Source organism: Astyanax mexicanus, chromosome 6 (genome assembly GCF_023375975.1).
Source record: "Astyanax mexicanus isolate ESR-SI-001 chromosome 6, AstMex3_surface, whole genome shotgun sequence".
In the NCBI taxonomy this organism is placed as follows: Eukaryota; Metazoa; Chordata; class Actinopteri; order Characiformes; family Acestrorhamphidae; genus Astyanax; species Astyanax mexicanus.
In genome coordinates this window covers 4,829,552-4,853,479 of record NC_064413.1, presented here as the reverse complement: position 1 = coordinate 4,853,479, position 23,928 = coordinate 4,829,552, and the positions used below count along the sequence as shown (strand labels likewise).

General features: G+C 41.1%; 1 protein-coding gene and 1 long non-coding RNA gene across 2 annotated transcripts in view; one reads left to right on the top strand and one right to left on the bottom strand.

Annotated features, from left to right (window-relative positions):
* The window catches only part of LOC125802491 (uncharacterized), a 479,356-nt gene that overhangs the window by 174,607 nt on the left and 280,821 nt on the right, over positions 1-23,928 (top strand). The gene's annotated exons all lie outside the window — the stretch shown is intronic.
* On the bottom strand, positions 9,161-23,315 carry atxn1b (ataxin 1b). The gene is made up of 3 exons (XM_022674280.2): positions 22,863-23,315; positions 13,239-15,425; positions 9,161-12,176 (listed from the first exon to the last, which is right to left on the bottom strand). Exons 2-3 carry the CDS (start codon positions 15,213-15,215, stop codon positions 11,586-11,588), a joined length of 2,568 nt encoding a protein of 855 aa, XP_022530001.2. The 5' UTR covers positions 15,216-15,425; positions 22,863-23,315; the 3' UTR covers positions 9,161-11,585.

Sequence of the window (23,928 nt, the reverse complement as noted above, 5' to 3'; positions counted from 1 at the left end):
TCTGATTATTAATGATCTTTAAGGCATTTACAACCTAATTAGTAACCATTAATAAACTGATTGTAAACCATTTATAAACCCTTTATAAAGGTAATCTTATTTTAAAGTGAAGTACACAAACCTTATATCACAGCTTGTGTAGCTGTTCAGCGTGCAGCATGCACTGTTCTCTATGAAGGAAGCTCACAGGACGTTTACAGGCTGCTCCAAAGTTCACTGCGTGTCTCAATCTTTACATTTTAATGTCTGGTCAGAACTGGTTCCAGCCGAGCGTATGTTCAGAGGGCTTATTCAGGCACTGTGTACATAAGGATTATGTAATGGGAGAGGGGCTGCGGCTCTTATGTAAGACGCTGCTGCAGTCAGAAGGTCAGTGTCTCAGGAAGCTTCTCTCTGCTGCTGTCATTAAAGGCTAAAGGTCATTTTCTGGAGCCTCAGGTACTTTTAGATCAGTCAGTTTCGAGGGTAAAAAGAGGGTCAATCAATTATAGAAATTTCCAAATTTCCAGTCATTCCATCGTTTTTTCATTCATTTAACCCTTGTGTGGTGTTCGGGTCTGTGGGACCCGTTTTCATTTTTCATCAAATGACACTAAAAAATATATTTTTTCTAAATCAAACTCATTGGCATTGATTCATTTTTGGTGAAAAACATATATCAAAACACATTTTCGATAAACACACACTGTACACACACCCCCCCCCCACACACACACACATTTATATTACATACAGTATGTTTGGCCAAGGGCTAATAAACATTGCTTCATTTGTAAATTTGAAACTAAACAAATTTTCTACTCATATCTTGAGTTTAATTCATTTTCTTTTACATTTTATTAAAAAAACTAATAAAAAAAAGAGTAGCACTTTTTGAAAGAAATGTAACATAAGAAAGGTAAAGGGCAAATATTAACCATGTAAGCTGTTTATATTGCTTGCAGTTTAGGTGAAGCAAGCATGTGTAAAGCATTTTAATGTAAAATTGCTTAATTTTGCTGAATTAAATACAAGTAACAAAGTAAACAAGGAACAAAAATATGAACACCACACAAGGGTTAAGAATGTCTAGTTGTGGTTTTTAGTATGAATAAATGCCATGTGCTTTAGTCCCATGGTAGAGTGTGTGTGGGGGGGGGTGGGTGTCGAAACTATAGGATTTCTGCTCCTGCTCATGAATATTCATACTGCAAACATATCGCCTCTGATTGGCTAACAGCACTGCGAGCAGGGCCGCCGCTCTGCATACGCAGACAACGCAGCCAGCGTTAGGCCTCAACCATTTTGCAGTTGCAGGGAGCCAAATTGACTGAGAATGAAATGTGTTGAAATTATGACATTATTAAATTTAAAACCCAATGTGAATTATTTATGATACGCTCATCTTTTTTTTCTTTAAACATTGCATGGGGCACCTACTCTACTACTTAAAAGCGGCACGTTATTATTTTTGTGCATAATATAATGCCCCCACCCCTATTGCCTGAAATGGCACGGCTCGGTTTGCTCTGTTGGTTGTTGCCAGATGTGACATTTTCCAGTCAAATAAATAATCAAAAAATGCATGGAGGCGCTAAATCTTGCGCATGTTTAACCATTTTTTAAGTGTATGTGGCCATTCTATACAAAAACTTGTCCAGTGCAATATTTGTGTAAGTTGTGTAAGTAAAATAAAATAAACAAATAGGATGAAAAATCGTAACTTATCTGGCAACCTTAGTCCTAACTAAAGTAGCAACGCTACTTGAGTTTGGCAGGAGACAAGTTCACCGCGCAAAGTTGCTACTAAATGGTAATTCAACTATGAAGCGACGGTTTGAGTCTGGAGCTGAGAAGAAGAAAAAGAAGCAGAAAGATGAGGCCCATTCATCCCTTTCTGGTGAGTAACTTCGATGATAAAGGTTTAAATAGTTTTGATTACTTCATGTTCAGTGGTGTTGCCTGAGCTAGTTACGTTGGCTCCCTGACCAGTTATGCTTAGGGCCTCCAAAACCTTAGCAGCGGCCCTGACTGCGAGGCAGTGAGATGGATATATCAGTTAGAAACATTTTAAAATAAAGATATTTTTACTCTAATAACAGTTTTTGCAGTGTCATATGTTACTTTACAACATGTGTAATAATGCCCTGCTAAGTGCAGCTCAGCTACTGACCTAGTCTTAGAGTCTCTGTAAAATGCAGAATCCACCGGAGATCCTATATAAATAAAGTTACTTACACACAAAGGTGAGTAGTCCAGGTCCAGAAAGTAAAAATCCACCCCCGTCGCAGCAGAGCCGCCCAGGCAGTTGGAAAAAAAATCCTGGAGTGGATTTTTACTTTTAACTAGTGTAAACAGAACTGTTCTAAAAATACATCTTCCAATCTTAATTGGACGTATACAATTATAGACAAATTCTAACCATTTGATTCTTAGCTCTGAATTACTGGGTAAAGCATATAACACTGATGTGTTATTCGCACAAATAACACAGGAACGAACTCGCCATGCTGTTCTTAGCCCTGTTAGCTCATATCTGACGAGAACTTCTGATCGAGTGTGTGAAATGGCAACAGTAGTCCAATTAGCACATTAGCAAGGCTTGTAATGTTAATTAACAGAAATGAATACACATTTTTATGAATGTCTAGAAGGCCCTGTGTGTCCCCCACTCCCAAATACTTCATATTTAAGACAGAACCATAAATAATAAATGCGAGTAAAATTTGTACAGGATTTTATTCGAGTATACAGAGACAGTAAATGTGTACCGTACAACAAATCATTTCTAAATCGGACAGTTTTCTTAAAAGCAGAGTCCAAATCATTTTTTTTTTTCATCTATCTATAAAAAAATGTCCAAGCACCGGCAAACCAAAGAAAGCACAGAAACTCCACGGAACAGTCTCGGATCCATCGTTCACAGAGATACGCCACAACAACAACATCTGAGGTTTGAGTCTGTCTTATTTGCTTTTTGTCAGGGTTTTATATAGGAAACAAGCTTGAAAAAGGGAGAGAGAGAGAGAGAGAGAGATAGAGAGAGAGAGTTATTTTACACAGGTACAACTACTCACACGAATAGTAACAGTATGGTACATTGTTTACACCGCAAAAAAAAGTAAATGATGTGGTTCATTTTCTCATTTATTCGTTTTTACCCCTATAAAAGGATAATGAGACCACTCTGGTGTTTGAGGTTTTTGTAAAAAAAAAAAAGGTAGAGGATTACCTTAAAAGGCAACTCCACCAAATTTTCAAAAATGTCTGCATGAAGAAAGGGTTGAGATGTATACATTTAGAGAGGTTTGGTCAGAAATGGTGTATTTAAGTGAAACTTCTGGCTTAAACTTAGGTTAGAATCGTTCATACGAGCTTTATGTGCTCCTTAAAGCTACAGGTACATCTACAAAATAGAATAGCATTGAAAAGTTACACACAGAGAGATCTATTTTAGTTGTTTATTTATTTTATTGTTGATGATTTTGAAGCTTACAGCCTATGAAAACCCAGAAATCAGTGTCTCAGAAATTGAGAATATTATATAAGACAAATTGGTACTTTTGGCAGTACATTTGGGTAGTGTGCCAAGTCCTGCTGGAAAATGAAATCCGCATCTCTTTCAAAGTTGTCAGCAGCAGAGGGAAGAAACATGAAGTGCTGTAAGATTTTCTAGGAAAACAAAACTGCACTGACTTTAGACTTGATAATAAAACACAGTGGATCAACACCAGCAGATGACATGTCTCTCCAAACCATCACTGATTGGTGGAAACTTCACACTAGACCTCGAGCAGTTTGGACTGGGTGTCTCTCCACTCTTCCTCCAGACTCTGATCCCTTGATTTACTTTAAATGAAATGTAAAATTTACTGATGATCAGTGATGGTTTGGAGAGACATGTCTGTCATCTGCTGGTGTTGATCCACTGTGTTTTATTATCAAGTCTAATGTCAGTGCAGTTTTGTTTTCCCACAAAATCTTACAGTACTTCATGCTTCTTCTCTCTGCTGATGACACCTTTAATAGAGTTCATGCTTTTTTATCAGATTTCATTTTCCAGCAGGACTTGGCACACCGCCCACACTTCTAAAAGTAGTAATTGGTCTTATATAATATTTTAACTTTCTGAGACACTGATTTTTGGGTTTTCATTGGGTGTAATCTATAATCATCAACAATAAAAGACATAAATGCTTAAATCTAATAGATCTAGCTGTGTGTTAGACATCTATATAATACATGAGTTTCACATTTTGAAATGGATTACTGAAATGTCAGAACATTTCACAAGTTCTCCAGCTGTGGTTGCAGCTGAAAATACATCTTTTTTCCCCAATTTTTTTCCAAATATGAGTAGACCGATTTTTTTAGACAGGTTTAAGTATATTTAGGTATACTTAACTTTGACATTTTTACTTTTCCTACATACTTCATACTCAAAAGGTATGAGTACTAGAACCAGGGTGCACTCACAGATTTTAACACCACTGTAAATAACTGTGCTTCTGTCCGTTTACATCTCAACCACTAGACTGTGCAGACAGATTGAAAGATGAGTGGCGCTCCCCTTCAGAACTGCTGTAAAACTACTGTGTTCAGAATCCAGGTTGTTGGTATAAGATAATAAAGCTGGTCAGTTGAGGATCAGTCCAGCAGGTGGAGCTATAGTGAAGTTCTGTTTGTGACCCACTGACTCGTTTATTAACAGCTCTGCTGTTCCAGGCCGGAAACACGGCCGCCACCTCCCGGTGATGAACGCAGTCTGAATACAGATGTGAGAAGAAGAAGTCTGGTGGTGGTGAACAGCTTTAGAAAGTGAACTCCCTCCTCAGTCCGGGTGACATGGCGCTATTGCTTGAGGCTTTTCCTGGTCGTGAAGAGTCGAGGCATGCTTGCACAAATGAATCCGTGCGAAAAAAAAAAAAGGTCTTTGGGCGTCCGAGCGTGAAAGTGTAACGTGACGTAAAGAACACCGAGGCCTACTGAATTCAGAATTCGTACTGATAAAAGCGTGCGTCGCACCGGTCCCAAAGCGCGTCCCAACTCGGTGTGTGTTCTGTGATTTTGCATGGCTATTAACAGAATCAGTCACTTGGCCATTCTGTGAACCTGAGCCTGAAGTCGGTCTGTTTGCTCTGAAAAGTCGAGTCGAAAAAAAAAAACCCTTGAATAGAAGTGTGGTTTGAATAAAATTGCTTCAAAAAAAAAAAAAAAAAAAAGATAAGATAAGATATCTACACTGGTTCCATGACATGTATCAACACAATTGCTGTTTTTCACTTCCAAGACATTTCATGCATTTTAAAAAGGGCAAATCCACCTGCTTTTCAACATGTTCCAGAGCATAGTTCACTCTTTAGGATGTAAAGAAATTCATTTAGAGTGGTTCAGTGTGAAACGGCACAGTAGAGACTCCTACAAATGGGAAATCTGCAGCTAGCGCTGCTGCTAACTGCGCTAAAATATTGGAAATTTAAGCTTACTATAAATAAACTGAGAGAAATCTGTGTAGATTAACATCAAGTGCTTGTTTGATTTGCTGAATTAGAAAGGAAACCTGGCGAAACCTTTGTTCCTTACTAGTGCCGCTTAAATTGCGGCACTAAATTAAATTCCGGTGTGTCATATGTATTAAAACAATATACCTGAAAATAGACATTCCTTAAAAGTGTGCTTTATAATACGGTGAAACATATAGTCTGTAAAATGCGGTACAAAAACGTTGCGCATCTCAAAACGTTCAAAAGTCACGTACTAATTCTCATTTGGGTGTGTTCTCATCAGACTGTCACCTGCCATTCCCTTCTCAGCAGAGGAAACTGACATACATGCTCATGCTGTGCGAGCCAAGATAGCAATAAATGTCTGACTGTTGACTGTTGTCTAGGTTCTAATTAGGCAGTGGCACACCTGTGTTTTTAACTCTACCAAGAGAGCAATACATCAGAACTTTACTTTACTTTAAGCTCATCGATGTAAATATATATTTGGTGGGGGTTGGGGTGTAAGGTAGCAGTTAGCATTGCAACATGCCTTGATAGGAACTGGGTAGGGCCTAGGGTCTGGAAGGTTCGTACATGGTTGGAACAATTGGTGGAGTCTACTGGTGGTTGGTGTGGTGCAGTGGATAACACCAACCACCAGTAACGTCACCTACTTGTAGGCTACCACATCATGTGGGAGACTGGCGTTCAATTCCCTGTCTTGATTCTTCAGGTAAAATAATGGAACATTTTGCTGCCATATGAGTTACACATGAGTACAATGACAGTAAAATACATCAGCACGTAGAATCAGTAATCTAATCTCTATAATCTGTTGTTTTTTATTAATGTTAAAAAAGGCACACAGTACAAGTCTTACAGTCTTTTTGGATGCACTATGTTTTTTTCCCTATGTGAATAACATGAGAGCACAAGTCATACAAATAAGAGAAACAACAAAAAGCTTCTTGTGCAACAACTTTGTGAGGTAGCTTCACATGCTTTAGACGACTAATTCCAGACTAACTCCTCCTCCTGAACAATCCTGAGTTTTGTACGTTTCTCCTTAAACCGTCAAACTGGTCCAATTTTTTTACACCAAATCACTTTAAATGACTTTCTTTACATCCCAGACATTGAAGCATGTAGAATTTTTTTTTTTTTGAAAAATGGGTGGGGTTCCCCTTTAACACATCCACACAGAAACACAAATATGCTTTATTCATAAAGTGTTGTAAGTGCGTAAATCCTATATCCTAGATGGCTAAATGTGCAACCACGCTTTGTTTCATCTATATCATGACATTTAAGGTCACCTCACTTCAAGAAAAAAAAAAAAAAATATATATATATATATATGTATGAAGACGTTTGAGCAGAACAAATATTGACCAACATGAGAGTTGCCCACTCAAAGAGTTTAAAATACTCAAAAATAAAGACATATAAAAGAGACGAACTTAAAGGCAAAGACGTACATTCCATAAACCTACTGTAATGTCTCTGCTTGTGCAAATCGCAAATATTCTGGTACACAAAGAACAGCTTTCTTCTTTTAACAGCACTCCCCTTGACAGTCAGTGTACATTATGACTGCGTGACACAAAAAACATACAAAACACTCCAATTATTAAATCAATACAGACTGCTTTTTTTTCTCAAACGAACAAAGAAACATTTCTTGATATTTGTATACCAGTATGAATTGACGTCTGCTGTTCAGTAACTGCTGAACAATTTGGATAATTGTGTGCTTTTCCCAACATAACAGTCCAATGCAGTAAGTCTGGGCACCCTTGGTCCAACTGTGTATATTATTCTTATCGATCGTTTAAGTGAAAAATTCTCTACAAAGAACACACTTTTACACTTTTACACTTTTAATGCATATTATATATATATATATCATGCAAATTTTTTATTATGCTTTTGGTTATTATATTTTTTGGTTATCCAATGAATCACAAAGTGAATATTCCTAAATAAACTATTTTTAAAACTGTTTTTTGTACAGTTTTGTGCAGGAAAAATCTAATTTTCCAAGTGTATTTTCTGCAGAGCTTTTGTTCACACTATGTAAAAGTGTGGTGTCCAAACCACAAAAAAAAAACACATTTTTATGACTTTTATAAGTGTAACTGTATGAGAAGCCAAGGGATATTACATATAAGAGACAGCGGGACACAACCTAATGACACAACCAATTATATTCAACTAAGAATTCAGTTGCATTTAATGGAGATTTAGGGTTCGGTTGAATTGTGTTGGAATTCAGCACCCCTGCCATGAAAAGCACCCTCTCTCAGGAGCGCGTACGCACCTTCTTCTTCATAAAAGTGGAGATAATCTGCTTTTACTTACTTAGAAAAGTCACGGTTATCTCAGTCATGGTTACATACATAGTGACATAGCACGCACTCCCAAGAGGGGATGCTTTTGCTGAAGAGAGGAGGTACTTTTCCTGATGATGGTGCTGAATTTTGTGTAGAAAACCGGCCAAAGAGTCTAAAAGCGGCGAGAATGCGCAGTTGTAGTGTAGAAAACGCCCCACATATGTGTTAAGCTCTATCGTTAGCTGTACTCGCTTGGGTTTTGGTTTCCGGATTTGTTTTTAAACGGTTGTAAAAATGTGTTAGGTTGTGTCCCAGCCTTCTCTACAGATTGTACATTAGAAACATGAGTCATTTGTTTCTTGGCGCTGTTGGATTCTCTGTGACATCCCACCTTTTTCCTTTTTCTGAACTTTGTTACACTGAGCTTTTAACTTTCGTCTTTGTATACCATCCTGCTATACTGGTTCACTTAACCCATCACGGAAAAAGGAAAGCCCCCCACTCTTCTCCCTTCCACCCCAAAAAAAAGGTAACTCCATGTACTCATCATATTTTTCGCACTATAAGACACACTTAAAATCCTTTGATTTTCCCAAACGTAACTCTGCTGAAGTACAGAGTTATACAGGAGTTTCAGTGAAGTTTCTCCAGCACCGAGGCTGGAGCAGCATTAGCATTAGCATTAGCCACTAACTGCAGCGCTAAGCTCTAGCTCTTTCACTCAGGGTTTATATGTTAAGTGTTGTTGGTGGCAATTACATCCCAGTTAGCACTGTGGCTAATGCTGCTGCTAATGCTGCTGCACCCAGCCTTAGTGAAAATCTGGAGATCTAAGCTTACTGTAAATAAACAGAAGTGCTTTAATTACCCAAATAAACAGTTTTCAAGAGAGAAATCTTTGTGTGTAGATTAACGTCCGGCACTAGTTTCAATTTAAAAGAAAAATGCCCCAGTGGCATGACCTGCTGAATTAGAAGGAAAACATGGCGACACCCCTGTTCCTTACTAGTGTCGCATAATGCACCTTATAATCTGGTGCGCCTTATGTATGAAAATAGACCAGAAAATAGACATTCATTGATAATGCCCCTTATAATTTGATGCGCCTTATAATCTGGTGCACCTTATAGTGCGAAAAATATGGTTTCTTTCACAAAAAATACTCCAAAAATATTTTAGAAATGGCCGTCACAGAAAAGGTCTAAATCCAATCACCCTACAAGACAGCCATCACACACAGAAAGTGTCTATAAATCAAACCCAGTGGCTTTAAACACATCATCATCACACATCATCACAGAAATGCTTTTACAGATGATGCCGATGATTTTTATGATTTTTTGTTTTTTTTTTGCAACTGGATTTCAAATGGCAGCCAATTAAAATAGAGTTTTGATAAAAGAGTGGCCTGTTTCGGGTCTGGGTGTGGCGCTGAACTGCACGGGATGGCTGGCGATATATATATTTAAAATTCTACATTGTGCAAATGGCCGCTGCTCGCGCAACGTATCAGAGGTGAGGGTGTAAACCATCCAATGCCTTCTGTAAAGTGCTAATATTTAAGGGCTGAGCGAAGATTTTGCCTGCACACACGTCCACCGCATGAACATGAGTATGGTTTGGATATTTGTTCATCATCTTCATAGATCATTCATCACAGATCCCATCGGGTAATCTGAAACAGCCGTGTGTCATATATGAGGTATGTGATTAATCTTAATATTGCATATCAAGAGGACTTTCTCAACATATTAAATTCCAAAGTACATTTGTAAAATGGGTTTTTCGTACGTCCTAAAGCTCACTGTTGTGTTTTTATTCTGTCTTGGGTTTGGCTACAAATGAGGGCTTTCTAAATTAGCATTAGCATCAGCATTAGCATTAGCTTTAGTTTTAGCTTTTGCCGTAATAAGGAGACTTATGTGAGGGCCATGAAAGCTTACATACAGCAAATAAAGGAAAGTATAACGACCTTGTAAAACCCTTTTTAAAAGCCTTATTAACTACCTGGCTCCCCAATGCTACATTCATTAGCATTAACTAATTTTAGCATTTTTGTTACATAATTTTAACATCTTGGCATCATGTTCTCTCCTCCACCAGTCTTACACACTGCTTTTGGATAACTTTATACTTTATGCTACTCCTGGTGTAAAAATTCAAGCAGTTCAGTTTGGTGGTTTGATGGCTTGTGATCATCCAATTTCCTCTTGATTATATTCCAGAGGTTTTTAATTTGGTAAAATCAAAGAAACACATCCTTTTTTTTACCACAGAAAGTTATTTTATGACAAACTCATTTAGTCGGCCTATTGAGAAATTTAGCTTAGACATAGAACACCAAATATGGGCATACTGACAACAGTACCAACAATAACAAACCAACTGGCACCCAATTAGCATCTAGCATCCAACATCTTTTTATTTGAACATCTTTATCTAGAACGTAATGTAGTAATGCGTAGCCAGTTATTAAGCAGTTAGTTCTGGCCCTGCAGTGTGACTGGCTGAGAGGTGTACTATGAGTGCCATTATCAGCCGGTAATGCACTGTAACCGAAGCTCTCTGTGTATTACTCTGCCACATGCAGGTAACCTAGAAGCGATACAGCGCTTACAAGCCAAACAGTGCAGCTACAAACAGAGCAGCAATGGAACTTTTTTAACTTGCGGAGTGTTTATAACCAAGCAGATCATATTTTATGATCTATGTCCTCTTTAACTCAAAATTTTCTTAATAAACAGCGATAATGGAACTGTGGTATAATCACAATATTACTGTTTAATTAAGGGAGCAAAACTATGGACTTTTAAAATGATTCTAATGCAAAATACCCCAAAATGTGCTTATTTCACTCTTGTGACAGTTCAGTAATGTAGCAATGAGCTTTTTTAAGCTGTTTACCAACTACTGGCTTTAAATAGGGTTTACAAGGGCGTTATACCATCTATTTACACACTGAAATGATACAGTTATACTCTTTTGGGTTATTAAAACGCTCCGATTTGAAAGCAAATGCATCAAATAATTAAAAAATCCTACAGAATCTCTAGAATTTTGTAAATTGCACAATGGATATTATTTATGCATGATTTGGTTATATCTGTTTTTTTTGTTTGTTTCTACAATGAAACCCCCATTTTAAATAATATAAATATAGCGGTTACATCCCAAATTTAGCTTTAAGTATATTTCAGTTTTCCATATTCCTCACAGAAATTTCAGTTCAAATTTCTAAAAGTCCCTCTAACCTAATGGTCCATATATATATTCTTTTAATATTTTCACTCATCATTAGGACTGATTTGCAATGATGCTACACTCAACATGAAAGTAGACTGCAAAGTGCAAAAAAATAAGATAAATGAGAGCAAAATTAACTTAATCAAAAAAAAAAAAGGAAAAAGACCCTCTCAATATATATATGCCCCAAGACAGTTGTCAGAAACTATACGTTATATGTTTTAATTTTTATTAAATAAAACACATAGTGTAAATACTGTCACACAAAATTAGTTTATGTTACATTAGTCTAAAAAAAAAAAAAAAAAAAAAGGAAAACTATCATGAGACGGAAACTAATCATCACAAAAATAAATCCTGTCAGTCTTGACCTGCTGCATTTATGGGTTTATGTCTGTTTATTTCAGTTCTCAAGTCACTAAAAGGGAACAACTAAAAGTATGGTTTTCCGACAGTGAACTGAATTCAGGTTTTGGGTTATTTTGTATTTTGTTTTGTTGGTTTAAATTATTGAAACACTGAATTATTGAAACACAGTCAACCTTCAGAAGATGCCTTGTCTCTTCTGGGAATCAGAAGGACGAACCGCCATACTGGACCTCCCCTCTATGTTTACCTTAATCTCCTGCGAGAGGAAGGACAGTTTGGGCAGAGTTTCAGGGGGCTCGCTCTCCTGCGACCTTCCTATCTCCCCTTTCTCGGGGGCAGACCACCTCCTCTTGCGTCCGACAACGATTTGAGCTTTCCCCTCTCCTTCATCCTTCGAGAGTATCACTCCTTTCCCAGAGTTGAGACTCTCAAACCCGGCGCTTTCCAATCTCTGCTCCCCTTCTGACCTAAAAAAAACCTTCCCGTTCCTCTGATCCTCTCTCGGAGTCGGCCTGTCTCCTGCCTGTCCGTTAGTCTTGGCTGTTTTCAGATGAATGTTGTTGTGGTTCTTCAAAGTGCCAAAAGTTTGGTCTTTACTCAGAGCACCATTCCTCAGGCTCTTCAGAGTGAGGGAGATGCACACGTCACCCACTGAGAGCTTAGCACAGGACAAAGCTAGCAACTGGGTAGTGCGGTCCGGACAGCAGGACGACCATCCCTGACCAAACACAAAGAAAGGGTACTCCACCAGCACCTCCACACACACCTACAGGACAGGACAGGAGAGAACGCAAGCAGGACTTCAATTTTTTAATATCCCATATTTAATTGTTATGAAAAATGCACCAATTAAGCATAACAACATGATCAACGCCTTGTTTCTACAATAGTCATGACTACATTCCTTCTGCTTCTTTGCATACTTTACTACTTAACCTTTTTTCGCCCTCAGGACCCTGCAGGACCACAACAGAGTAGCTATTTTTATTATTTGGGTGGTGGGGTGTTTATTTTCAGCACTGCAGTGATTAGCACTGATTATCATTGCACTATCCATCATGGTACTTGTCCACTAGCTAAAGCTTTTATGCATCCTATTCATTTATATAGAGAGAAACCTGTTGCATGCCACGTTGAGCACAGCCTCGCCGTCTGGTGAAAAAGTTCAGCAAAGCTCAACTTTATTCAAAGTTGCGCTGCTTCCAGCCAATTGGGGAAGAGCGGCCTACTATGTTACATGCATACGAGCACCACACACAGAACAGGCGCCTTTTATCGACAGAATAAAACAGTGAGGTTGATTAAAAATTTTAAAAATCTTAAACTTATGATCGACTACACCTGTTGCTTTATTTAAATAAATAAAAAAAACTTCAAGGACACACCCACACAGTGAGCTGAGAGATCTGGCACGGCGACATGCATTAAAGAAAAGTGCTAGTGCACACATACAGTCGTTGTCCTGATGCGGCTCAGCCTCACCCAGATTCCACCCAACTCCAGAAGCCCCCAGGTAAGTTGAGTTTGAGACCACTGCTCTAGTCTGTCATCAGTGGTTACAGACTGCTGTCCACAGGACAACATAGATTTAAAAAAAAAATCCTGCCAGCACAACACACACCCACCATGTCAATGTCACCGCAGTGTACCTGCTCTGTGGTGGTCCATTCTGTGGGGTCCTGACCATTAAAGAATGGAGTGTACATAGCGAAACAGATTCAGGACTACAGCCTATAATTATAAAACTACAAAGTGGTCCTTTGTAACTAAGTTATGCTTGATCGGTTTAGATGCAAAATATATGACTCCATAAGGTGACATCACTCACCTGTGCTTTGTGTTCGCCAACTGAGAACTGTATGATGACTGCGTCAGGAGTTCTGCTGGTGTCTATCCGCTCGACTGTGCTTGAATCGATTTTCAGTTCACCGCTAACTTCTGCGCTCTGCAGGAAGTCCTCTGTCCTCAGGTCCTCCACCCGCTTGAGCTCCCCGTCGGCCAGTTGGATGATAGAGCCCTTCATAAAGTATGGAGGCAGGGCTGATGTAGGAGACAGCAGTGCATTTTGAGGGCTGGTTGGTGCTGGGGTGATTACAGGAGCTGGAGGTGCAACCACCTCTGTTGAAAAGACAGGCAGTTGCACCTGTGTGGAACTCTGTATCGCATTCGTCGTATGATGAACCTGATGAACCTGATGAGCCTGATGAGGCTGATGAGGCTGATGAGGCTCAGGTACAGCGACCTCTTTGCCATTAGGGACAACAACAGGGTTCGCAACAACAGGTGTGGCTGCAGTGATGTAAGCCTGAGGCAGGCCTGTGGGAACAGTCGGAACGTTGGTGGAGGGTATGGTGGGAATAGAGCAGCGAGTGACTTCTGTCTCTGCAGATGACGTGGTAATGTTGCCAGCACTCACAGGGATAAGGAGTGAGGGGCTGCCTGAGATAACTAGATGTTGTGGAAGGTTGCTAGGGTACGTGGCCACTGCTTGCTGGGGTCCCCCGGATGTGCTGGTGATGTAGCCAATGATGGGTAGCTGTGTGGCTGAGTAAAGGCTTGTGGAAAGTTCCTGGGCAGGGGCACCGGGAGATGTCTGCAGGAGGGAATGGGGTGAAAGATTCGAAGCTAGAGATGCTGCCAGGCCATCGGAAGATGACAGAGTGAGGGAGGAAACTCTGGAGACTGGCTCCACCATAGATATTCCTGTTCTTTCAACTCGAGCCAGAGTTGACGACTGGTCCTTGTCCAGAGCAGTCTGAAACTCTGTACTGTTATTGGCCACAATGTGGTTGCTTGACACCAGCATTAACGATGTCTGAAATCCTGCACTATCATGCGTGGCATACTCAGCAGGGAGCAAGACCTGAGTTTGGGCCTGGAGACCAAGGTTGTGATTCTGCCTTTGGCTCTCGATACTCTCTGGTTTGCCAGAGATTCCCTTGACCACACTGGTGCTGTGTTTGACCACTGTGACCTCTCCCAAAGAACCGTTCTGCAAATCTCTGCTGTGGGGGTCTGGGTGTTTGGTGACAATGCCATCAGTGTAATGAACAAGCACTTGAGAGGGACCAAGGGCCAGGCCATGAGGAGCAAGAACAGCTGAATGGGGGTGAATTTGAATGGGCACTTGAGAAGTTGGGGATGTGACTGTCAAGCCAACAGAGGCACCCTCTACCTGGACGCACTGGCTGGTTGTGTGGGCTACATTAGGCAAGGTTGAAATCAAATGTTGCTTATGCGAGTTGTCATTAGATGCTTGAGGAATGATACCTGTGGCAGTATAAACCTCTTGGTTGGGTCTACAAGATTGGGATGGACTTGCTGCGGCCGGAACTATCTGGGAGGAGATGTAGCCAGTGTAGGGTCCAATGATTTGAAGGTGAGGTGGCAACTGAGTGTGCTGGATGGAACCTGTTGTTTGGGCAAAGGTGGAGGAAAGGACTGCAGGGTTGGCTGTTATTGTGGTGGCTCCAGAGAAACCTCCTTTGGGCGTGGAACTTCTATAAGATGACAAAGAGCTGGTGGAAGCAGAGGTGGGTTCTGGTAGGTACTCTGTCACTACAGTCGGAGCCTTGGCTGATGGTGAAGGGCTGTCAACATGGGAAACGTTGCTCCGTGATGGAACATGGTTGGGAACGGTGGCCATGCTGGCCATACTGGCTATGCTTGCAAGCCATGCCAGGTTCTCTCCGCTCTGGCTCTCACTCACGGTTGATGCTACCAGCACCTGTCGCTCCTCAAGCGCCAGGATTTCTCTCTTCTTTGGAGGCAGGCACTCATTACTGCGCTCCTGGTTGGACTTCATGATCTTTACGCTTTTCTGCTCCCGTGCTCTACTACTCTGAGTGGTCTGGGTTTAAAAGTAGGACTTTGGTGTCAAGAAGTTCATTGTTCCACAGTCTGCTTTCTACTTAACGTACAATTGAGATTAGGTGTTGAAGCAGAATCTTTCGAGCAGAATCCCGGCGTCTTCATGTGGAACCATCTCCTTAGTAGTGCTTAGTAGTTTCTGTACCTTCATGAGGAAAAAGAACAAAAATAATAATAATTACTCTCTTGCTATTGGGCCCACCTCTGTATCTCTGATTACCTGTCTATCTGTAAAACACAAAGTTAAAAAACCTAGGAATGCTGTGGTGCCTTGAAACAAGCAACCCTCATTAACAAGACACAGATATATTGGTTGTTTTGCTGTACTGAGAATGGACAACTAGCCGCCAGCAGGCGTAAAAATGGCAGGAGAAGAAAAAATATCAGTGTTAAAACAGCTTCACACTGCACAACAGAATCTTATGTTTACTTAACAACATTTATGTTCTTTCTCCTGTGCCAGACAGCTCTGACCAATCACACAGCATAAACCTCCTGGTTGGGTCTACAAGATTGGGATGGACTTGCTGCAGCTGGAACTATCTGGGAGGAGATGTAGCCAGTGTACGGTCCAATGATTTGAAGGTTAGGTGGCAACTGAGTGTGCTGGATGGAACCTGTCGTTTGGGCAAAGGTGGAGGAATAGACGGCAGGGTTGGCTGTTATTGTGGTGGCCCCAGAGAAGCCTCCTCATGCTTGGGTCATTTGTTGGGGTGCATTTTGGTGCATTTAGGTTTGTGTCGATGCAAAACCAAACCTAAGTAAACAAACATATCAACTTATCTGGACCAGAATAACAAACTATAGGTGTGAAAACTCCCTTAGAGATGTGGAGCAAGTCTGGCTGCTGGTTGTCTGTAGCCGGAATGCTAACGCCACATTAGCAAACATCACAGTAGCAATTTTGAATGAGACTGATAGCACTTACTTACAATTTACACTTATATAGCAGCTTTTTACATTCTACACACCCATTTACGCAAAGTATATACTCTTAACCGGAAATGACCATCTAACAGAAGCAATGCATCGGGCACAGAGTGGCAACCCATATTTGGGCATACGATCACACATTGGAAACTCCACCCAGATAGGGACTTGAACCCAAGACCCCAGTGCTGGGGGTCAAATGTGCTAACCACTAAGCCATTGCATTGACAGTAATGTTGGACTAAGCCTGTGCCTGTAGCCAATCCAGGCTGTCAGGTCCACAATGGCGCGAAATGGTAATTATGCTATAATATTAAAAATGAAGGAAAGCGATTGTGTGCTCTGTGTGTTTTAAACTAAAAAAAGCTGGGGCATCTGAACTCAGTGACCTCCCTCTCCCACTCATGGCTTCCAAGACACAGGAGCACCTGGACTATCTGTCCATCCGAAAGAGATAAACAAAGCGACGGAGGAATGGAGTAATAAATCCAGCTAGACAAAGAAAGAGATCGACGTAGCAAGAGAGGGTGAGCGAGAGCGAGGAAGAGCATTGGCTCCCCTGACCCACATTGAGCACAGCCTGCAGCGAGCACAGTTACGGAGCGAGGGAGGAATAGTGAAAACGGAGGGAGAGAGAGAGAGAGAGAGAGAGAGGTGGGGGGGGGGTGTAGAGAGAGCCTGCGATTCCCCAGTCACTGTAGATCCGCACCAATCACTGTCCCACTTTCCTCTGCTAAAGCTTACGCTACACACAGCCAGGCTCACTACTAACTACTCTGTGGTCTATTGTATATGCAGCAGCACAAAGCGAAACACACACACACATACATACACACACACACCACACACACACACACACATGCATGCACACAGCGCCGGAGCTATAATACGCACACTGCAGCAGCACATCCATCCCACAAAGAACAATGGACTGAACGCACAGACACTGGTGTGAAAAATTGTTTGCCCCCTTCAAGATTTCTTATTTTTTTGCATGTTTGTCTCTCTTAAATGTTTGATATCATTAAACAAATGTAAATTTTAGTGAAAGACAACACAAATAAACGAAGGTAAATGAAAGGTTCTTATTATTAAGGCAGAAAAAAAAATCTAAATCCACATAACCCTATGTAAAAAGTGTTTGCTCCCCCCAGTTTAAAATATTAATTTACTGAGGTTTATCACACCTATAAACTGATTACAGGTCTGACCACTGCCACACTTGTTCTTAATCAAGAAATCATTTAAATATGACCTGCCTGACAAAGTACAGTAAACCATAAGCTAAGCATCATGCAAGTATCCAAAGAAGTCCTGAAGGAGAATGTCGAACGTAACGAACTTGGGTTCTGCAGCAGGACAATGAACCAAAACACAGCAGCAAGTCCACATCTGAATAGCCGAAGAAAAAGTTCTGACCTGAATCTTATTGAGATGGTGTGGAATAACCATAACAATGCTGTTCGAAATGCTCGAAAACCATGATCTAAAACATTTAAGACGGACAAACATGCTGTGGAAATACTGCTATCATAAATACTAATAAGCATGCACAATTGCGGTTAATCTGGTATTTTATGAATCAATATATTATTGTGTATTCTTCGATGGAAAGGCATACAGGTCTGGAGAAAAAATAGACCATTTAAAAATTGATTTTACCAAACTGAAAACCTCTGGAATATAATCTAAACTGCTTGAATTTTTGCACCAGGAGTAAAGGCGTAAAGTTATTCAAAAGCAGTGTGTAAGACTGGTGGAGGAGAACATGATGCCAAGATGAAACTGTGATTTAAAAAACAGGGTTATTCCACCAAATATTGATTTCTGAACTATTAAAACTTTATTAATACTTGTTTTCTTTGCATTATTTCTTTGCTCTGCATCTTTTTTGTTATTTCCGACATTTCTCATTTTCTGCAAATAAATGCTTTAAATTACAAATTTGGGTTTAAAAATTGGGAGAAATGTTGTCAGTAGTTTATAGAATAAAACAACCATGTTCATTTTAGGTCAAACATAAACCTATAAATATCAAAATCAGAGAAACTGATTCAGAAATGGAAGTGGTCTCTTCATTTTTCCAGAGCTGTATATATGTTTATACCTCTTTTACACTAGTGGTGGTGATAAATTACCCAGCTATGGTCAGCAACCTTACTGAAGTTATGACCAGTGATGACCTGTTACTCAGAAAAGTAGCCAGCTTGCCCATTTTTACGGATGCAGCACACAGTTGCTGTTGTGCTGTTGTGTTCTATACCTGGCAATCCTGAGTGTGGAAATGGGACTCCGGGAATGATCGGCGGTGGGCAAATTCAGAGGCTACATTAAACACAGATTTCTGTAATGTACCACACAGTTCAAATAAGAAAATACTGGCTGAAGCTCTGCTTCTTATCTAATGAGACATCTTAATCATGTTATGAGTTAAAACAGAATAAACAATCCTCAATGGTCCTTTAAATGTATACACATGCATGCATTTGCTCACAGCTTATCTGAAGTATTTGGTTACTTATACACAGGACATAGTTTGGGGTCTAAAGGTAAATCTTTCTCTAAAGGAATTGCTGAATTTCCCAGAACTACTGCTCATGTCAAGATGCTTCATTAACAATGTGACTCCTCCCACCACACTCACACTGTTTCCCGCCCTCCCTCTCTCTCTCTCTCACGCTCTCTCGTGCTCTTACACACACACACACACACACACACACACAGGCTCTGGCCACAGGGTCAGAGAGATTAACGCTGCAGTATCACTCCAGCTCTGACTACACCAGCCCGTCACACACTGCTGCCCTGTTGCAGAAAGCTAACCCTCGATACACACACACACACACACAAACCAACAAAAACAAGTGCATGCTTCTTTTAAAAGGAACACAAACACATATGCATACGAGCGTGTTACTGCAGAGCTTTAGGCTGCGCTAGCCAAAGCCTAGGCAAATTTATGCAAATGAACCAAGAGTCCGCACATTTTTTGTTTTATATTTTGCACAATTTATCTTTAATTTCACCAAAAATGTATCTGAGTGCTCATAGCAATGCATTAAAACTAAAAATGCCTTTTATGGAGCCACTGGTTAGTCACTCTGGTTGTGTGTTTCAGGTCATTGTCATGCTGGAAGACCCAGCCAAGACACATCTTCAACTCTTTTACCAAGGGAAGGAGTTTTGCACATGTAGTTTTTTTTTAAAAGACTGTTTAAGCAAAATTAATTATGTGGAAATGCATGAATATTAAAGATATATTTTAAGCAACAGCTGATATCATGCATTTAATTTTGCAATCTGTTTCCTAATCATTCATATTTGCTTGTGCTCGTAAATCGACTTATTTTAATTTAAAGATACCTGTAGGTACTATGTGTATAAACAGTGTTTTTAATAAATAAATCTGTGCACCACTTACCAAAACTTAAGCAACTAACAGATATACCATAGCAACACCTTAGCAATTTGCATAGCAACCATTACACAACATGTTAGCAACAATCAACCAACTCCTTTAGCACAGCAATACATAACCCCCCCCCAGCAAGACTTTAGCCACTTAGAGCTATACTTTAGCAACACTTTAATAACCACCCAGTAGCACCTTAACAACCCCCTAGCAACCCCTTTGTAACCAACTCCTATACAACAGCAACAACATTAACCAACCCTAGCAACATCTTAGTAACCAACAATATATACCATAGCAACACAATATCAAACATTTAACAATACCATAGAAGCAACCACCAGACAACATCTAAGTAACCAACTCCTATACCATATCAACACCTTAGCAACCACCTACCAACATCTTAGCAACCAACCCCTATAACACAGCAACACATTAACCACCCCTAGCAACACCTTAGTAACTAACATGTATACCGTAGCAACACAGTATCAACCATTTAGCAATACTGTTGGAGCAAACACCAGGCAACACCTTGGCAATCACCGAGCAACATCTTAGTAACCAACATGTATACAATAGCAACACGATAACAACCATTTAGCATTACCATAGGCAACCAATGCTTATGCCATAGCAACACCTCAGCAACCACATACCAACACCTTAGCAACCATCTATAAATGCCTTAGCAACCAACTCATATACCACAGCATCACATTAACCATCCCTAGCAACACCTTAGTAACCAACATGTATACCGTAGCAACACAATATCAACCATTTAGCAATACTGTAGGAGCAAACACCAGGCAACACCTTGGCAACCACCTAGCAACATCTTAGTAGCCAACATGTATACCACAACAACACAATAGCAACCATTAGCAATAACATAGGAGCAAACACCAGACATTTCCATAGCAACCAACACTTATACCATGGAAAACACATCAGCAACCACCTACCAACAACTTAGCAACCACCCGGAAATGACTTAGCAACCAACTCCAATACCACAGCAACACATTAATCATCCCTACCAACACCTTAGTAATCAAACATGTATACCATAGAAACACCTTAGCAACCACCCAGAAATTTCTTAACAACCAACTCCTATACTATAGCAACACATAAACCACCCCAGCAACATCTTAGCAACTTACAGTTATACCATAACAGCCACTTAGCAACCATTTAGCAATACTGTAAGAGCAACCAACTCCTATACCAAAGCAACACATAAACCACCCCTAGCAACACCTTAGAAACTTACAGCTATACCATAGCAACCACTTAGCAACCATTTAGCAATACTGTAGGAGCAACCAACTCCTATACCAAAGCAACACATTAACCACCCCTAGCAACACCTTAGTAACCAACATGTATACAATAGCAACCATTTAGCAATACCATAGGCAACCAATGCTTATGCCATAGCAACACCTCAGCAACCACTTACCAACACCTTAGCAACCATCTAGAAATGCAACCAACTCATATACCACGGCATCACATAGCAACCACTTAGCAACCATTTAGCTATACTGTAGGAGCAAACAACAGGCAACACCATAGCAACCACCACTTACAACACAGCAAAACTGCTGAGCTGCAGTTACACTTACAGTTTCTCCAGTTTAAATGTGAAAACTTTGTGCAAAACCTCTGAAATTAATAGACAGGCCTGCATGATGTATAGCCAACGTCTCGTCAGTTTCTTTTCACCATTGACACTAAAGTGTCAATCCTGCAACACGTATGACCACCCCTTAACCACCCCTAGCAACACCTTAGTAACCAACATGTATACAATAGCAACCATTTAGCAATACCATAGGCAACCAATGCTTATGCCATAGCAACACCTCAGCAACCACTTACCAACACCTTAGCAACCATCTAGAAATGCCTTAGCAACCAACTCATAAACCACGGCATCACATAGCAACCATTTGGCTATACTGTAGGAGCAAACAACAGGCAACACCATAGCAACCACCACTTACAACACAGCAAAATTGCTGAGCTGCAGTTACACTTTACACACAGTTTCTCCAGTTTAGATGTGAAAACTTTGTGCAAAACCTCTGAAATGAATAGACAGGCCTGCATGATGTATTGCCAACGTCTCGTCAGTTTCTTTTCACCATTGACACTATAGTGTCAATCCTGCAACACGTATGTAAATAAGCCCTGAGTGTCATAATCTCACTGCGTGTGCTGCGAACGAACATCCTGACCTTCTAATTCTCACAGGCTGGGATTAATCACTGTTGGGTCAAAAACAACAATGTCATCAACGTACGTCCAGCAAAAACATGCTGCAAATCTTATCGCAGAACAGTCGCGGCGTGTGCGCACTCGCTCACTCGTTCGCCACTCTCGCAACACACACTACTCCTATACTCCAGAGACCAGCTCTCGGTCTGGTCGCGGGGACGCCAAAGCGTATGATGTCATTGTCAGAACTGAATGAACAGACAGCGTAAGCTTGAGCGCTACCCTTCAGTGTGACCTCAGACGCTGTCTGACTAACCCCCCCAGCCAGGGGACGGTTAAATATCGGTTAAAAGATCGGTTTGGTGTTTGGGAAGGGTTTGTTTGGTGCTAGTCGCGGGCGAGCGTTCCCTTTATCGCTCTTTTTTTCTGCCTTTTTTTTTTCCCAGCAGACGCGCTGTCTCTTTAAGAGGCGGGCTGGGGAGTCCTGAGCTAGACATGAATCCAAACAGAGCTGTTGCTGCTTTACAATGACTGTGGGTTGCCATTCTGCACGTATCGCTCTCTCTCTCTCGCGCGCGCTCTCACTGTTGCTTTCTCTCTCTCTCTCTCTTTCTTTCTTTCTTTCTCTTTCTTTCTCTTTCTTTCTCTATTGCTCTTGGAGAAAAAGATGCACAAATGCACTTCATTGAATGGGTGACATGCAAACATGCATCTGCACTTGTGGATGACAATGTATAATGATAATGCATGCATTCTGTGCTCTAATTAGTATAGTAGCATATATAGTAGAGTATAGTATAGTATAGAATAGTACAGCAGTGCAGTACAGTTGAGTAGTAGTAGAGTGCAGTGTGTCATTGCATAGTATACTATACTATACTACACTATACTACACTGTAGTATACTGCACTATAGTACACAGTACGTAATAGTGAGTACAGTCTAGTATAGTAAACACAAGCGCAAGCATTCATGTCATTGTGAGAATTCCTTTGTGAGGAGACTTACCTTAGATCTATAGTGGTGTCAACATATCTCTCTCTCTCTCTCTTCTCTCCTGTCTTTCTCTCTCTCTCTCTCTCTCCTTCAATCTCTCTCTCTCTCTTTCTCTCTGCCAAGTGCAAAGGCACTCTATCCTTGATTAGCCATCCTTTGTCCAGGCTTAAAGCAGCATGCCCAAACCGCTCCTCGTAAAAATCGCCTCCATGTCCGGCGCTTGGCTTGCTTGTCCCCCTTCCTCCTGTCCCTCGTCCCCTCTTCCGTCTTCTTGTCTCCCCCCCGTCTCTCCTCTTCTCCTCCTCCCCTCCACCCCTCTGCAGTGGGCCCTGGAGGGTCGAGGGCGAAGGAAGTCCCCGTCTTCTCGTTCTCTTTGTGCCGCCTCACATGAAGCCCTTATGTGCGGCGCGAGGCTCAGCGTATGTTATGCAAGGCAATGGGACTGCCAGCATTTCCCTTCCCTCTCTCTCTCTCTGCTTCCCTCTCTCTCTCCCTCCCTCCCTCCCTCTCTCTCTTGTTCTCTACACACACACACATGCTCAGTGCTCCACTGAATGCAGCCCCCCCCCAGTCAGCCTCAGCAGCAGCCTCATCAGGTATTCATTCAAAAAACACACTCCACTTGGCAGGGCGCCCAGACTACACATGGAGGGAGGGAGGGAGAAAGAGAGATTGTGTGTGTGAAAGAGAGAGAGAGAGTGAGAGAAAGAGAGAAAGAGAGAGAGAGAAAGAGGGGAGGAGTAAGCAAGAAGCATAGTACACACAGTAGGATGTACTACTCACCACAGAAACACACACACACACATGCACAGTCAGACACACACACACACACACACTCACAGGAGGCCACAGAAGTAGATGTGCTGAAATAAAAAAGCACACACACACACACACACACACACACACACACAGACACACTACGGAATCCTCCCAAGAGAGTGTTTCCAGTTTTCTCACCGAAGCGCCGCTTCTGTTTTTTCCCTTCGCTTTCGAGGCCTAATTGCGTTTTCCTCTGTGAAAAGCTAATTCCCCCTCTTTTATCACCCCCCCCCCCCACCACAGCCACGTCGCATGTCAG